The sequence below is a fragment of the Scyliorhinus canicula genome, chromosome 18 (genome assembly GCF_902713615.1).
Source record: "Scyliorhinus canicula chromosome 18, sScyCan1.1, whole genome shotgun sequence".
NCBI lineage: Eukaryota > Metazoa > Chordata > Chondrichthyes > Carcharhiniformes > Scyliorhinidae > Scyliorhinus > Scyliorhinus canicula.
The window spans coordinates 112,193,425-112,211,162 of record NC_052163.1 but is presented as its reverse complement, the minus strand read 5'-3'; the positions used below and the strand labels follow the sequence as shown (position 1 = coordinate 112,211,162).

The 17,738-nt window shown below is 50.0% G+C and overlaps 1 protein-coding gene across 1 annotated transcript in view; it reads left to right on the top strand.

The window, feature by feature from the left end:
* Positions 1-1,292: 1,292 nt before the first annotated feature.
* tmem59l (transmembrane protein 59-like) overlaps positions 1,293-17,738 on the top strand; it is a 24,636-nt gene continuing 8,190 nt past the window's right edge. Inside the window, exons 1-4 of the mRNA XM_038776584.1 lie at positions 1,293-1,471; positions 3,032-3,137; positions 6,929-7,023; positions 12,606-12,995. Coding sequence (XP_038632512.1) covers positions 1,322-1,471; positions 3,032-3,137; positions 6,929-7,023; positions 12,606-12,995 — 741 coding nt within the window. The 5' untranslated portion in view covers positions 1,293-1,321. The remainder of the gene's footprint in view (positions 1,472-3,031; positions 3,138-6,928; positions 7,024-12,605; positions 12,996-17,738) is intronic.

Sequence of the window (17,738 nt, the reverse complement as noted above, 5' to 3'; positions counted from 1 at the left end):
TATTTATTACCCCACGATTTATTACTCCAGAGCTATTGCCCCAGTATTTATTACCCCAGTACTTAATACCCCAGTATCTATTACTCCAGTATTTTTTACCCCAGGATCTATTGCCCCAGGATTTATTACCCCAGGATTTATTACTATAGATCTATTGACCCAGTATTTATTACCCCAGTATTTATTACCCCAAGATTTTTTACTCCAGGATTTATTACCTCAGGATTTATTACTCCAGGATCAACTGCCCCAGTATTTATTACCCCAGGACGTATTACTCCAGGATCTATTGCCCCATTATTTATTACCCCAGTATTTATTACCCCAAGATTTATTACTCCAGGAATAATTACCTCAGGATTTATTACCCCTGGATTTATTACCCCAGTATCTATTACCCCACGATTTATTGCCCCAGTATCTATTGCCCCAGGATTTATTGCCCCAGTATCTATTACTCCAGTATTTATTACCCCAGGATCTATTGCCCCAGTATCTATTGCTCCAGGATTTATTACCCCAGTATCTATTACCCCAGTATCTATTGCCCCAGCATTTATTACCCCAGGATCTATTGCCCCAGTATTTATTACCCCAGGATTTATTACCCCAGTATCTATTACCCCAGTATCTATTGCCCCAGCATTTATTACCCCAGGATCTATTGCCCCAGAATTTATTACCCCAGGATTTATTACTCCAGATCTATTGCCCCAGTATTTATTACCCCAGTACTTAATACCCCAGTATCTATTACTCCAGTATTTTTTACCCCAGGATCTATTGCCCCAGTATTTATTACCCCATGATTTAGTACCCCAAGATTTATTACTCCAGGATTTATTACCTCAGGATTTATTACCCCAGGATTTATTACTCCAGGATCGATTGCCCCACTATTTATTACCCCAGTATTTATTACCCCAAGATTTATTACTCCAGGGTTTATTACCTCAGGATTTATTACCCATGGATTTATTACCCCCGTATCTATTGCCCCAGGATTTATTGCCCCAGTATCTATTACTCCAGTATTTATTACCCCAGTATTTATTACCCCAGGATCTATTGCCCCAGTATCTATTGCTCCAGGATTTATTACCCCAGTATTTATTGCCCCAGTATCTATTACTCCAGTATTTATTACCCCAGGATCTATTGCCCCAGTATCTATTACTCCAGGATTTATTACCCAGCATTTATTGCCAGTATCTATTACCCCAGTATATATTACTCCAGGATTTATTACCCCGCTCTGTCCCTCCCTCTGCCTCTTCCTGACGTCAGGCTCCTGCAGCGCCACTCACTCTGCGCTGGAACAATGGCAGTGGCTGCAGGCATCCGCGCCGCTCTCCTGCTGCTCTCTGCGGCCGCCACCTGCAGCCCAGCCGGCACCGACCCCTTCGACAGCCTCCTGGGGGACACGGCTCGGTGTCAGAGCCTGTGCCGCGAAACCTTCCCCCAGCCCAGGGTAAGGCAGCCGCTCGGCAAAGGGCAGGCAGCCGGAGCGACCCTGGGGCTTCGCTGGAAATGTACGCGGCGGGGGTGGGGAAGGGGCTGGGGGGAGAGGGAGAAGGGGCTGGGGGGAGAGGGAGAAGGGGCTGGGGGGAGAGGGGGAAGGGGCTGGGGGAAGCTGGAGGAAGATAGATTGGAGGAAAAGAGGATGAATGGATGGATGAAGATTGGACAGAGAGAGAGGGGAGAGCTGGAGGGAGGGGGGCGTGGGCGATGGACCCAGAATGTTGCCATTTGGGAGGAAATGTAGCGAATTTCACGCAGGCTGCAACCCACTTCCCAGTGAATCCCTGAAAATGTCTGTGAGGGAGAGAATGGTCGCAGGGCGGCGGGGGAGGGGGGAATGTTTGATGCTATCTTCACCCCTCCCTCAGAGCTGTTTCTTCTGTTTTCAATCCGATTTCAAATCATTACCTCAATGTTTATTGCCCGGTGTTTGCAAAGCTTTGCAGTTAATGTTTGCACATATTGCGTTGTCGCCAGCTGCAGCACAGGTCCCATCTTGTCTGTGTGGAACAGATTGATCCCCAGGTGTATATAATGGTACCCGATTTCCATCTGCTCTCCATTCCAGGGGATGGAGCAGGGTCTATAATCGCCTCACAGACAGAGGAACATTAACGTCTGGGTTTAATCCAATCCGCGATGCAGCGACTAGGGGGATTGATTTTTTTTCTAAGAATCTGAGTGAAACCTTGTTTTTAATCCTTCAATGTGTTTTGCACATGAATTGTTAACCCTATAGTCCCTCTGTAAATGTACAGACAGTGCAATGGTACTGGGCCGTGGACAATGCCAGGTTGCCCTAAGAGAGCTGACATCAGCTCTGTTAACAGTCTGGGACACCAATGTTAGTCTGGGTGGACTGGAGAAAAGGGTTACAACTGAAATGAGAATCGCTTATTGTCACAAACAGGCTTCAAATGAAGTTACTGTGAAAAGCCCTAGTTGCCATATTCCGGCGCCTGTTCAGGGAGGCCGGTGCAGGAATTGAACCGTGCTGCTGGCCTGCCTTGGTCTGCTTTCAAAGCCAGTGATTTAGCCCTGTGCTAAACCAGCCCCTTATGGACCATCTGCTAAGTACCTGCTTGTAGATGATGGAGCAGCAAAGGTAGTGGCCAGGCGGTGCTGCCTCTCTCAATTCAGCATCCAGTTATCAGGCAATTTACAGCATCTACACGAGGAACAACTGCTTGTATCAGTAATTGAGTGGAACCTGTACCCCAGTGAGAATCACTTGTACCCCAGTGAGAGTCAGTGTGTGTGGGACCCATACCCCAGTGAGAGTCAGTGTGTGTGGGACCCGTACCCCAGTGTGTGTGGGACCCATACCCCAGTGAGAGTCCGTGTGTGTGGGACCCGTACCTCAGTGAGAGTCAATGTGTGGAACCCGTATTCCAGTGAGAGGGGTTTACTGTGCTGAACAGTCACTTTTACATGGAAGGAGGGAGATTATGAGTGATTGACCTCGCCACACTCCCATTCATTGCCTTGTGTGGTTTAATTTCTCCTACAGGAGGCGCCGCTGACTGCCTGTCAACGAGGCTGTCGACTATTCTCCATTTGTCAGTTTGTGGATGGGATCAATCGCTTGAACAGCACCAGGGCTGAGTGTGAGGCAGGTAAGGATTGGTGACAGTGTCGAGTGCCAGAGAGCCCAGATAGATACCAGAGTTCCAGATTTCCCCTCCCCTGTGCGTGAGGAAGCACTTCCTGACAACACCCCTGAATGGTCCTGCTCTCATTTTCGAATTCTGAAGTTCTGCTTCCTCCAGCACCCCAATCTGCTCTCCGTGAATCACCTCCGTTTCGTCCCCGTGTGGCCTATCAGAATGAAGTTCAAGCTTGTCCTTATACTGAACTATTCTTCCATCACTTCTTTGGCCATGAGTCTTCACCCTGGGCTCCCAGCTTCCACTTGGACCCTTCCTCTTGGGATGGGGAAGGGGCTGTCTTTTCTGAAGAAAGAGATTGTGATCATAGTCATAGGACAGGATTCCCCATTTGGGAGACAAGTGTTATCGCAGGGAGTGAATTGCGTGTGGGTCGCCTTCCCGTTGGGAACGCGATTGGTGGAGCAATGCTTGACGGTGCAGAAGAGGGAAGAGCACCCTCTTCCCCAGGGTGGTCAGGAGGCTCCGACCCAGCATTGTGAACCAGGCCTGGGAGGAAGATGCATGACCTCCTTAGGGATGCTCGGGTGAGTCACCACCTTTATTCCCCTGGCATCACTCCAGTCCCTCGCTCCTCACATCACCCCCCGATCCACCAGAGGCCAATCAAAACCCACCTGCCTGTATCTCCTTTCCATTCCGCCCTGCACCAAATCTCAACACCTGCAATGTCCTCTTTGGCCAGATGTCATGCATACACATGCCACCCCCGTGTACCTCACCTCCAAGCATCTCACCGTGTCCTTTTATGTGTCACCGAGGAAAAGGCAGCCCATAATCGCCGGGAGCAGGGCAGCACGGTGGCACAGTGGTTAGCATTGTTGCCTACGGCGCTGAGGACACTGGTTCAAATCCTGACCCTGGATCACTGTCCGTGTGGAGTTTGCACATTCTCCCCGTGTCTGCGTGTGTTTCACCCCCACAACCCAAAGATGTGCAGGATAGGTAGATTGGCCATGCTAAATTGCCCCTTAATTGGAAAAAATAATTGGGTACTCTAAATTTATAAAAAATAAGAAAAAATAATCGCCGGGAGCAAGAAGGAGTGGGCGTACCGAACCTCGGGACCCACGTGAAGCAGAAAGCGCTGGAGCCAGCCAGCGAACTTAAGGAGAGGACTATCTTTGATGCGGAGGTCATTATGTGTGAACCAAGTGAGCCCTATAGCAAGCAGTCAGCCCCCTCCCCCCAGAACACTCCGTCCCGAAATCTCATCATGTTTCCTTGCCTTTTATCTTTCAGGGTCACCAACAGGCCAGGCTGGGCTGTCCGAGGGACCTCGCCTCCAGCCAGATCCCCAGCACACCCCAGAGCACCACTCTGGGGAAGACACCAAATTTTTGTCACTGCTGTCACCTGCACCCTCCACCATCGCAGAGACTATCACCTGAGTGGGACATTTTAGTGATGAAGCTCCTGGGTTACCTACTGGTGCGCACGTCACACATGCTGCAGCACATCTGGTGGAGGCTCCTGGGTTACCTACTGGTACGCACGTCACACATGCTGCAGCACATCAGGTGGAGGTAGGGTCTCCCGAGGGAAGGGGCGGTCAGATGGCTGACCAATCCCAGGAAGCAGCTGCAGTCCGGATAGGTGTCGTGCTTTTGGAAATTATGATCCCATCACTGGTACAGAGGCAGACACAGAACCAGCATGTACAGGAGGGGTGTCAGCAACTTTCAAGCGCCTGCAGGTGCAGCTGGTGGAGTCCAACTGCATTCAGGCGCAGGAGATGTTGCTGACGATGCGTGGCACCCAGCCCAACACTGAATGGGTGGCGTCAGCAATAAAGCCATTGATCAAAACATCAAAGGCTTGGGGCAGACTGTGCAGTGATAGCTGAGACTCAGGACAAGGAAGCCCAGTCACAGACAGACATGTCCTGGGCCCACATCATAGAATCATAGAATTTACAGTGCAGCAGGAGGCCATTCGGCCCATCGAGTCTGCACCGGCTCCTGGAAAGAGCACCCTACCCAAGGTCAACACCACCACCCTATCCCTATAACCCAGTAACCCCACCCAACACAGGGCAATTTTGGCCACTAAGGGCAATTTATCACGGCCAATCCACCTACCTGCACATCTTTGGACTGTGGGAGGAAACCGGAGCACCTGGAGGAAACCCACGCACACGGGGAGGATACAGTGACCCAAGTTGGAATTGAACCTGGGACCCTGGAGCTGTGAAGCAATTGTGCTATCCACAATGCTACCGTGCTGCCCACATGGACCAGAGCTTGGTCCAGTCACAAAGGGTCATGGCTGAGGGTGTCGAGAGCATTGGCCAGGTGCTGACTGACCCTAGCCAGTCACAGAGGGTCATGACTGCAGCAGTGAGGGGCATGACTCATGGGGCAGTCTCAGTGCCTCCTGGTTGAGGGCATCGAGACCCTGGTTCAGACCAGGATGGACCTCCATGACTGGCAGTGCCAGGTGACCGTGGAGCCTCTGGAGCTTACTCTGGCCTCACTTCCGTCCCGTGGAGTAACCTGGGGACCTTCGGGCACCCCGAGGGAGGAGGAAGTGATGGGGCCCATGCCAGTGCCACTCACAAGGGGAGGTGCTCAAACACATCAGAGCTTCTGAATGTCCCCCCCACCCACCCACCTGACACTGGTGTACCTCATGCAGGCAGACTAAGGTGGCACCCCGTCACCTGTGGCACCAGAAAGTCAGCCGGGCCCATCCAAGTCCTGCAGACGACGGCCGCCAGTCATCTCAGGTCAGAGGGTGAGATACGCAGCAGGCCGCCTCCACATCTGATATGCTGTTGGGGGTCACACATTAGAGGAGCATTAGAGCAGAAGAGATAAGAAAGTTTGACATCACTTAAGTTGGCACATGTGTAGCACGGAACAGGGCCAGAAGTCCTGCCAGATCAGGCTCCATGCTTGGTTCTTCTGGACGCCCCCCCATCCTCCTCGTTGGATAAGGCCTGGCGTTCTTCCTCCTCCAGTACGTCACCCCTTTGCGGCGTGATGTGCATCACGATTTAGTGCGGCCAATCCACCTACCCTTCACATCTTTGGGTTGTGGGGACGAACCCCACGCAAACACGGGGAGAATGTGCAAACTCCACACTGACAGCTACCCAATTGAAACTGGTCCCTTGACGATGTGAGGCAGCGGTGCTAACCACAGTACCAAGTGCTCATCTAAATGCTTCTTAAATATTGCAAGGGTTCCCGCCTCTATCACCCTTTCAGGGCAGTGAGTTTCACATTCCCTCCATCCTCTGGGTGAAACCGCTTTTCCTCAAATGCCTCGAAATCTTCTGCCCCTTACCTTCAATCTCTGTCCCCTGGTCATTGAACCCTCTACTGAGGGTTTTTGCCACCCTATCTATGTCCCTCGTAATTGTGCACTTCTCAATCAGCTCCCCCCTCAGTCTTCTCTGCTCCAACCCCGGGCTAACCAGCCTCTCTTCATAGCTGAAACGCTCCAGTCCAGGCAACATCCTGGCAAACTCCTTTGCGCCCTCTCAAGTGCAATCGCACCCTTCCTACAGTGTATAGAACAGAACAACACAGTACTCCAGCTGTGGTCTAACCAGACTTTATTCAGCTCCATCATTACATCCTTGCTCTTATATTCTATGCCTCGGCTAACACAGGCAAGTATCCCATGTGCCTACTTAACCACCCTGCTGCCGTCAGGACAGGTAACCCCAAGGCCCCTCTGGCCTCTGCACTTCCCAGTGTACGACCGTTGATTGTGTGTACTTGTGTTTACAGCATGTTTGGAGGCTTACACTCAGATGGAGGAGCAGTACGGCTGCAACACTGGCTGCAGAGAACAGTTCCTCGAGGCAGAGAAGAGACAGAAGCAGGTAACGGCCCACACTGGCAGCGAGCGGCACACAGAGAAGGGCGAGTTGTGGCTACACAGGAAAGAACACGCTGGAGGACATTCTACTGTCCTGTTCAAATACATGGGCAAAATTGCAGTGGGGGAGGGAAGAGGGAAGAGAGTGGACAGATTTGAGGAGCAGCAGGAGGCGCTGTTGAGCCATTCTGTCACCATCTCAGGACATCGCAAAACTCATTCCAGCCAAAAGTGACTATTCGTCACTGTTTATAAAATAAGGTAAAGGGCCAGCCAGGGTGAACTGAATTATTCTTCCATCATTTCCACCTGTGTCCATTTCTTTGGCCATACCATACGTAGCAATGGAATAGTGTTCACCAGGTAGGATGTTTCATATGAAAGGCGGCACCTCCAGCCACGCAGGACTCCCTCAGCACTGACCCTCTGACAGCGCAGCACTCCCCCAGTACTGACCCTCTGACAGTGCAGCACTCCCCCAGTACTGATCCTCCAACAGTGCAATGTACCCTCAGTACAGGCCCTCCGACCGCGCTGCGCTCCCTCAGTACTGACCCCCTGACAGTGCAGCACTCCCCCAGTACTGACCCTCTGACAGTGCAGCACTCCCTCAGTACTGACCCTCTGACAGTGCAGCACTCCCTCAGTACTGACCCTCCGACAGTGCAGGACTCCCTCAGTACTGACCCTCTGACAGTGCAGCACTCCCCCAGTACTGACCCTCCGACAGTGCAGGACTCCCTCAGTACTGACCCTCTGACAGTGCAGCACTCCCCCAGTACTGACCCTCCGACAGTGCAGCACTCCCTCAGTACTGACCCTCTGACAGTGCAGCACTCCCCCAGTACTGACCCTCCGACAGTGCAGGACTCCCTCAGTACTGACCCTCCGACAGTGCAGCACTCCCCCAGTACTGACCCTCTGACAGTGCAGCACTCCTCAGTAATGACCCTCTGACAGTGCAGCACTCCCTCAGTACTGACCCTCTGACAGTGCAGCACTCCCTCAGTACTGACCCTCTGACAGTGCAGCAGTCCCTCAGTACTGACCCTCTGACAGTGCAGCACTCCCCCAGTACTGACCCTCTGACAGTGCAGCACTCCCTCAGTACTGACCCTCTGACAGCGCAGCATTCCCTCAGTACTGACCCTCTGACAGTGCAGCACTCCCTCAGTACTGACCCTCTGACAGTGCAGCGCTCCCTCAGTACTAACCCTCTGACAGCACAGCACTCCCTCAGTACTGACCCTCTGACAGTGCAGCACTCCCTCAGTACTGACCCTCTGACAGTGCAGCACTCCCTCAGTACTGACCCTCTGACAGTGCAGCAGTCCCTCAGTACTGACCCTCTGACAGTGCAGCACTCCCCCAGTACTGACCCTCTGACAGTGCAGCACTCCCTCAGTACTAACCCTTTGACAGCACAGCACTCCCTCAGTACTGACCAGCTGACAGAACAGCACTCCCTCAGTACTGACCCTCAGACAGTGCAGCACTCCCTCAGTACTGAACCTCTGACAGAACAGCACTCCCTCAGTACTGACCCTCAGACAGTGCAGTACTCCCTCAGTACTGACCCTCTGACAGAACAGCATTCCCTCAGTACTGACCCTCAGACAGTGCAGTACTCCCTCAGTGCTGCAGTGGGAATGTCAGTCTGGATTATTTGCTCAAGTGAGGGAGCATAGTGGCACAATGGTTAGCACTGCTGCCTCACAATGCCAGGGACCCGGGTTCAATTCTAGCCAAATATAATAATAATAATAATAATCTTTATTGTCACAAGTAGGCTTACATTAACACTGCAATGAAGTTATTGTGAAAAGCCCCTAGTCGCCACACTCGGGCGCCTGTTCGAGTACATGAGAGGAGAATTCAGAATGTCCAGATTACCAACAACATGTCTTTCGGGACTTGTGGGAGGAAACCAGAGCACCTGGAGGAAACCCACGTAAGCCTCCAACATGCAGACTCCGCACAGTGACCCAAGCCAGGAATTGAACCTGAGACCCTGGTGCTGTGAAGCCATAGTGCTAACCACTATTTTACCATGCTGTAACTGTCTGTGTGGTGTTTGCACTTTCTCCCCGTGTCTGCATGTTTGCTCCGGGTGCTCCACTTTCGTCCCACAGTCCAAAGAAGTGTGGTTAGGTGGATTGTCCATGGTAGTGCAAACTTTTCCGTGCAAGGGCCACATTCAGAAATTCACAATTTTAAAGGGCCGCATAGTATATTAATTAATAGTCCCGGTTGTAACCAATTAGCGTGCGGCATATACCTCAGCGCTTCCCCCGGCGGCATCCTGCTATTTTAGCCCTCTTTTTCTCTACTTTTCAAAAATGGCGCTTCACCCGGTTATGATTCTGGGAGCCTCATATAGAACATAGAACAGCACAGAACAGGCCCTTCGGCCCTCGATGTTGTGCCGAGCAATGATCACCCTACTCAAGTCAACGTATCCACCTATACCAGTAACCCAACAGCCCCCTCCCCATTAACTTTGTAAAAAAAAATTTTAAATTAAAAAACATTTTTTTTTTTTTTTATGACTTGATCTTGGTGGGCCGCATAAAGACCGCGGGCCGTAGTTTGCCCACCCCTGGGTTACGGGTACGACAACACGGTAGCACTGTGGTTAACATTGCTGCCTCACGGCGCCAAGGTCCCAGGTTCGATACCGGCTCTGGGTCACTGTCCGTATGGAGTTTGCACATTCTCCCCGTGTTTGCGTGGGTTTCGCCCCCACAATCGAAAGATGTGCAGGGTAGGTCGATTGGCCACATTAAATCGCCCCTTAATTGGAAAAGATTAATTGGGTACTCTAAATTGATTTTGAAAACGGTGGGGTTGCGGGTGAATAGGGTTAGGTAGGGTTCACTTTCAGAGAGTTGGTGCAGACTCGATGGGCCGAATGACCTGCTTCTGCACTATAGGGATCCTATCATTCTCTGAAGTCTCTGCAGTGGGGTTTGAATGAAGGGTCTTTTTATTCCTCTACTTGTAAGATAACCTCCCAGTCCGTTAATTCCCTGTCTGAGTTTTCAGTTAATGCCCGGCCTGTTGTTAATCCGCTCTGTGGCTCTGTGTTTAATGAAGGTCCAAGCTGCAGAGGTTTCCGTGTGGAAAGTTACTGTGGCAGCTCTCTGACACTTGGTACCCTGTCGAGCTCCAAGACATCAAAATCCCTCAGCTGTGTCCTTGTACCTTTAGAGCCATGCTCAATGGTTCAGACCTCCAGGTGTTACTCAGAAGGCTGTTTGTTTAATAGGCTTGGGCTGACAACTGGCAATATCTTTCAAGTGCCAGACAATGACCATCTCCAACAAGAGAGAATGTGACCATTGTCTTTGACATTGAATAGCATTACCATCGCTGAATCCCCCAGTGATCAGAAACTGAACTGGACTAGCTATTTAATTAGTATGGCTACACGAGCAGGTGAGAGGCTGGGAACCCTGCAGTGCATTTCCCCAAAGCCTGTCCACAATCCGTAAGGCACAAGTCAGGATTGCTCGCCCTTCCACAAACATTCAAACCCTCCACCGCAACGAACAGTGGCAGCCGTGTGTGCCATCTACAAGACGCACTGCAGTAACTCACCAAGGTTCCTTAGGCAACATCTTCCAACCCCATAACCACTGCCATCTAGAAGCAGAAGGGCAACAGACATTATGGGGACCCCACCACCAGGATGTTCCCTTTCAAGCCACTCACCACCTTGACTTGGAACTATATCGCCGCTCCTTCACTGTCACTGGGTCAAAATCCTAGAACTCCTTCAGGGCAGCATGGTAGCATGGTGGTAAGCATAAATGCTTCACAGCTCCAGGGTCCCAGGTTCGATTCCCGGCTGGGTCACTGTCTGTGCGGAGTCTGCACGTCCTCCCCGTGTGTGCGTGGGTTTCCTCCGGGTGCTCCGGTTTCCTCCCACAGTCCAAAGATGTGCGGGTTAGGTGGATTGGCCATGCTAAATTGCCCGTAGTGTCCTAAAAGTAAGGTTTGGGGGGGGGGGGGGGGGGGGGGGGGGGGGGGGGGGGGGGGGGGGGGGGGGGTTGTTGGGTTACGGGTATAGGGTGGATACGTGGGTTTGAGTAGGGTGATCATTGCTCCGCACAACATCGAGGGCCGAAGGGCCTGTTCTGTGCTGTACTGTTCTATGTTCCTTCCCTAACAGCACCGAGGGTGTACCTACACCTCGGGGACTGCAGCGATTCACCACCACCTTCTGGAGGGCAACTAGGGATGGGCAATAAACGCTGGCCTAACCAGCGACACCCACCTCCTGTAAATTAATAAATGGTTGTGATTTTTGAAAGATGCTAATCCAGTAATCAGACTTTCCCCCTGGAGCTCTTGACCAGCTGACTGCTCCCTGGGACTCAAAACCTCAGTCAGGGGTCAGCTGGCAGTGGGATTCTGATGAAGACTGTGTTGCAAGGCAGTCCCATCCTCTCTCCCCTCTCCTACAGTGAAAGACAATGCTCGGGCCTAATGTTATTGCTCAATGAATATCACTCTCATGATAATTCTGATCTTTGTGTTCAACTCCCTCCATATCCCTGCCCCACAACTCACCGAGATCTCTACGTTCCTCTGATTCAGCCCTCTTTTTGTTTTTTTGTAACCGTGCGATCCTCCAGTGGCCATGCTTCCAGCTCTCTGGGCTCCCTTTTTTACGAGGGCAGTTAAGAGTTGACCAATTTGCTGGTTATCGATAATGGTTTCCTGGTTATCGTTACTGAGACTAGCTTCTATATTTATTAATTGAATTTAAATTCCACCAGCTGCCGTGGTGGGATTTGAACCCGCATCCCCAAGACATTAGCCTGGGCCTCTGAACCACAAGTTCAGTGACATTGCCACTAAACCAACATCTCCCTATAAATGTCAAGAACACAGCTTGTAGGTGTTTGTAGGGTAAAAGTATTGAGGGTTACTGAACCAAGGTGGGTAGATTTGAGTTGAGATACAGAGCAGCCACGCTATAATTAAATGGTGGACACTCACTGCCCCTATAGGTTGTATGTCCACCTTCCACTGACCACCCAGGTGGTCATTCTTCATGTCTGAGGTTTGGATAGCAGACTGTTCAACTTCAGGGGCATCACTTCTGAGGACAGTTCCTGTTTTTAAAAATAATTTAGTGTACCCAATTCATATTTAACAATTAAGGGGCAATTTAGCATGGCTAATCCACCTACCCTGCCCATCTTTTGGGCTGTGGAGGCGAAACCCACGCAAACACGGGGAGAATGTGCAAACTCCACACGGACAGTGAACCTGGGACCTCGGCGCCGTGAGGCAGCAGTGCTAACCACTGCGCCGCCGTGCTGCCCCTCAATTCCTGTTTTAACCGTGCATGTGCTCTCTGACAAGATTCATTCTTGACTTGGACCTTGGCCGCCATGTGCACTGAGGCCAATTGAAGCTCGTCCTACTCTGTCATAGATGAGATCAACATGAGGCTGAGGCAGCTAGTCAGTCCAGCTTAGTACCGGGCGTAACAATGGGTCTGCTTCAAAAGAGTTATTATGTTAAGCCGAGAATAGATTTTCATGGAGGATGTCTCTCCCTGTCTCTCTCTAGCTCCTGACAACACCCCCTGAAGACCCGTCAATCTCCATCTTTGACTATGTATCCACCCTGTGCAGTGACATTGTGAGCTCAGCTCAGAGTTTCATCTCCTCCACCTGGACCTTCTATCTGCAGGCTGATGATGGCAAAGTTGTTGTGTTCCAGGTAAAGCAATCACTGCGCTCGTCTCTCTCTCTCGCTCACTCTCTCTTGCTCTCACTCTCTCTCTCTCTCTCCTCACGTTCTCTCTCTCTCTCTATCCTCCATCTCTTTCTCTGTCCTCCTTTTTCTTTCCTTCTCTCTTTCTCCCTCCTTCTTATCCATCCCAGCCTTCTTGTCCACCCCAACTCTTGCGCTTGTCGCCTCTCTTTCCCCCTCTCCATAAGACATGGGAGCAGAACTAGGCCATTCAGTCCATCAACACTGCTCTGCCATTCAAAGAGATCATGACTGATCGGATGTGATAATCCTCAATTCAATTTCCTCGCCTTATCCCCATAACCCTCGAATTCCCTTACTGATTAAAAATCTGACTATCTCAGCCTTGAACAGACTTAATGACCCAGCCTCTACAGCTCTCTGCGGTAAAGAATTCCATAGATTCACCATCCTCTTAGAGAAGAAGTTCCTCCTCAACTCTGTCTTCGATGGGCGACCCCTTACTCTGAGATTCTGCCCTCTGGTCCTCAGCTCTCCCACAAAGGGAAATGACCTCTCAGCATCTACCCTGTCAAGCCCCTGAGAATCCGATATGTCTCAATAAGATCGCCTCTCATTCTTTTTTAAATTAAAAATTTTTTTTTTTTTAGTGTACCCAATTCTTTTTTTTTTACTAATGAAGAGGCAATTTAGTATGGCCAATCCACCCACCCTGCACATCTTTGGGTTGTGAGGGTGAGACCCACGCAGATGCGGGGAGTCCACAAGGACAATTAACCGGGACTGAGATCAAACCCGGGTCCTCAGCGCTGTGAGGTAGCAGTGCTAACCACTGCGCCCCAGTGCTGACCAACCTCTCATTTTCTAAACTTATCAGTACAGCCCAACCTACTCAACCTCTCCTTATAAGAAAATCCCTCCAGCCTCAGGATCATCTGAGTGAACCTTCTCTGGACTGCCTCCAGTGTCAGTATATCTTTCCTTAGATAAGGAGACCAGACTGTTCACAATATTCCACGTATGGTCCAATTAGTGCCTTGTATAGTTTTAGCAGGACTTCCCTATTTTTATTCTCCGTTCCCTGTGAAATATAGGCCAACATTCTATTTGCCTTCCCTATTACCTGCTGAACTTGCACACTAGCTTTTTGTGATTTCTGCACGAGAACCCCCTAATCCCTCTGTGCTGCAGCTTTCTGCCGTCTTTCTCCACTTAAATAATATTCAGCTCCTTTATTCTTCCTACCAAAGTGCATCACTTCACATTTTCCTACGTTATATTCCATCTGCCAATTTTCTGCCCACTCACCTAACCTGGCCCTCCCCCATCAGAGAGACCTCCCCCCACCACACACACACACACATTTCCTCTAGTAAAAGTTATTGTATTATTTTCCTCCCCTACTTTTGCCCCTTGATTATTTAGTATTTTTGCAATGTCATTCGGGTCATCCACCGCGAAGACTGATGCAAAGTGTCTGTTCAACTCCTCGGCCATTTCCTGGTTCCCCATTATTATTCCCCCAGACTCGTATGTTCACTTTGGCCTCTCCTTTTTTCTAAAGTTAAAGAAGCTCTTGCTATCCATTTTTATGTTACTTGCTAGTTTACCCTCGCAGCTTGTCTTCTCCCTCTTATGATTTTTTTGGTCATCTTTTGTTGGTTTTTGAAACGTTCCCAGTCCTCTGGTTTACCTATAATCTTTGCCACATCGTATGTTTTTTCTTTCAGTTTAATACTATCCTTAACTTGTGGTTAACCATGGGATATATTTTGTTGTGAGTCATGAACTATTTTCATAAATGCCTCCCATTGCTGATCACCTGATCAACTGTCTTCAATGCTAAAGTCCTTTTGCAGTTCACTTCAGCTACACTGCCCTCATTCCTTTATAATTATCCTGAAGTGAAGCACGGTTTTTCCTTTTGATAGAAAGAATTTTTATTGAGCAAATTTTCAATAATTTTACAATACAAAACACCCCCCCCCCACCCCCCACACACGCACACACACACGGTCAATGGTAACCAAGTCCCCAAAATGCATGACGAACAAACCCCAACAATTATAGAACCCCCCTCTCGCCCCCCTCAAAGGAAATGTCACCTTTTCCAGGGTCAGAAACTCCAGCAGGTCCCCCCGCCATGCTGAGTCATAGACTGGAGAAGCTGACCGCCAACCTAACAAGACCCTCCCGTGAGCAATCAGTGAGGCGAAGGCTGAAACATCTGCCCCCACACCCGCCTGCAACTCCAGCAAGTCCGACATCCCGAATATGGCCTCCAGGGGACCAGGCTCCACGTCCACACGTAAAACCTCTGAAATAGTGCTGAACACCATCTCCAAAACCTCTCCAGCTTCGGGCAGGACCAAAACATACGCAAATGGCTCACGGCCCCTCCACATCACTCACAGACATCCTCCAACACCTTTGAACAAGCGGCTCATCCAAGACTTTGTCAGGTGTGCCCTGTACACCACCTTCAGCTGTATCAGCCCCAGCCTCGAGCATGAAGTCAAGGCGTTTACCCCCCTCAACACCTCACACCCTCCTCCAGCACTACCCCCAACTCTTCCTTCCACCTCACTTCAACACCCTTCAAGGACATCACCCCCCACAAATCCTTCTCCCCCCCCCCCCCCCCTTTCACCATGCGCCAACCCCAACTTCTAGAAACTTCTCCAAACTCACAAGTCACCCTCCCCAGAAACAAATCTTTCATTTCCTTAATCTCCCTCTCTTCCCATCCATGGAATCTTGTATCCATCCTCCCCGGCTCCAACCCATGATTCCTCTAATCGGCATTACCCCTGACCCAGCTCCCAAACTAAAATGCTGCCTAAGCTGCCTCCAGATCTACAACATGGCCACTACCACCGGACTCACCGAATACTTCCCTGGTGCCATTGGGAGTGGCGCCGTTGCCAGCAACCCCGCAGGAGCACGTCTCCATCCTCACCCACAAAGCCCTGCTTCAGCCCTGAACCTTCTCTGCATTTGCCGCCCAATAATAATACAACAAATTCGGGAGGCCGATGCCCCCCGCCTGCCGTCCCCTGTGCAGTGTCACCCTCCTAATCCAGGCCACCTTCCCCGCCCAAACAAAGAGAGATAAACCTGTCCACCCCTGAAAAGGGCCTTGGCAAAAAAAACTGGCAGACATTGAAACAAAAACAGGAATCAGGGCAAAACATTCATCTTCCACTGGCCGTACCCAGCCCACCAACGACAGGAAGATGTCCCTCCTCACCAAGCCGATTCACCGACCCGTCCGAGGTGGGGGGGGGGGGGGGGGGGGGGTCGGAGAATTCAGCCCATAATTTTCTGCTCACACTTGCCATCGGGTCCTTATATAGCAGCTGCACCCACGCCAGAAACCTCGGCCCAATCCAAATTTCTCCGACTCCATCTCCACTCCACTCCACTCCATCCAATCAAACACCTTCTCTGCATCTAATGCCACCAACACCTCTGTCTCCCTTCCCTCCGCTGGAGAAAGCACCACATTCAACAGTCGCCTCACATTCAAGAACAACTGCCTTCCCATCACGAACCCTGTGTGGTCCTCCCCAAACACCTTTGGAAGGCACCCCTGCAGTCTTAACATCAACATCTTTGCCAATTCCTTTTTTTTTTCTTTTTTAAAAAATAAATTTAGAGTACCCAATAATTTTTTTTTTCTAATTAAGGGGCAATTTAGTGTGGCCAATCCACCGGCTCCTCCAACCCTGCACTCTCTGTCTCTCCCAATCTCGGACACTCCAGCCCACCCAGAAACTCTCTCATATCTGGTGGCTCTGACCTATACAAGTCCCTATAGAACTCCTCAAACACTTTATTAATTTGCCACCATCAACTCTCCCACCTTGTCCGGCACCCAAACCATCTCCCTCATCGCAGCCTCTCTTTGGAACTGACCTGCCAACATACGCCCTTCTTCCCCATACTCATAGACAAGTACAGTTGTTTATGACTCAAGTTTCTCACTCTCAAATTGAATGCTAAATTCTACCATGTTATTTATGGTCACTGTTTTCTCAAGGAGCTTTTACTCTGAGATTGTTCCTTATGCCTGCCTCATTACACATTGCCAGACCCAAAACAGCCCGATCCCTAGTTGGAACCACAACATATTGTTCTAGGAAACTGTCTGGAATACATTCTCTGAATTCTTCCTCGTGGCTACCTCTAGCAATTTGATTTTCCCAACCTGCATGAAGATTAAAGTCACCCATGATTAAAGTGCTGGCTTTTTTGCATGCCTTTATTATCTCCTGATTTATTATTTGTCCTACAGCATAGCTACTGTTTGTGGGCCTATAGACTACTCCCACCAGTGTCGTCTTCCCTTGCTATTTCTTACCTCCACCTATATGGATTCTAAATCTTCCAATCCAAGATCATTTCTTGCTATAGCATATCTTCCATCTCGTACTAACAAAGCTGCCCCACCACTCTCCTTGCTCCCTGTCCTTACGAAAGTTCACAAACCTCTGAACATTTAGTCCCCAACTTTGATCTCCTTGTAACCACATCACTGTAATGACTATAAGATCATACTCGTTAACCGCAATTTGTGCCATTAATTCATTTATTTTGTGCCGAATACGAGGTGCATTTAAGTAAAGAGCCATTAATTTTGCCTTTTTACCCTTTGACCTTATTTGTTGCTTCGCTCCACCCCACTCCCTTGCCTCTATTTAGTTTAATGCCTCTCTACTTACTCCCCTAGCTATGCAATTTACAATTACACTGATCCCAGCATAATTCCGATGTAGGCTGCCCATAATGGTACAGCCCCAGCTTTTCCCAATACTAATGCTAGTGCCCCACAAACAGAAACCTCTTCTCCCACATCAGTCTTTTGAGCCACATATTGTTCTCTCTCATTTTAAGTACCCCTGCCAATTTGCACACAGCTCCGGTAGCAATCATGAGATTATAACCTTGGAGATTCTATTGTTTAATTTAGTTCTAATCCCTCAA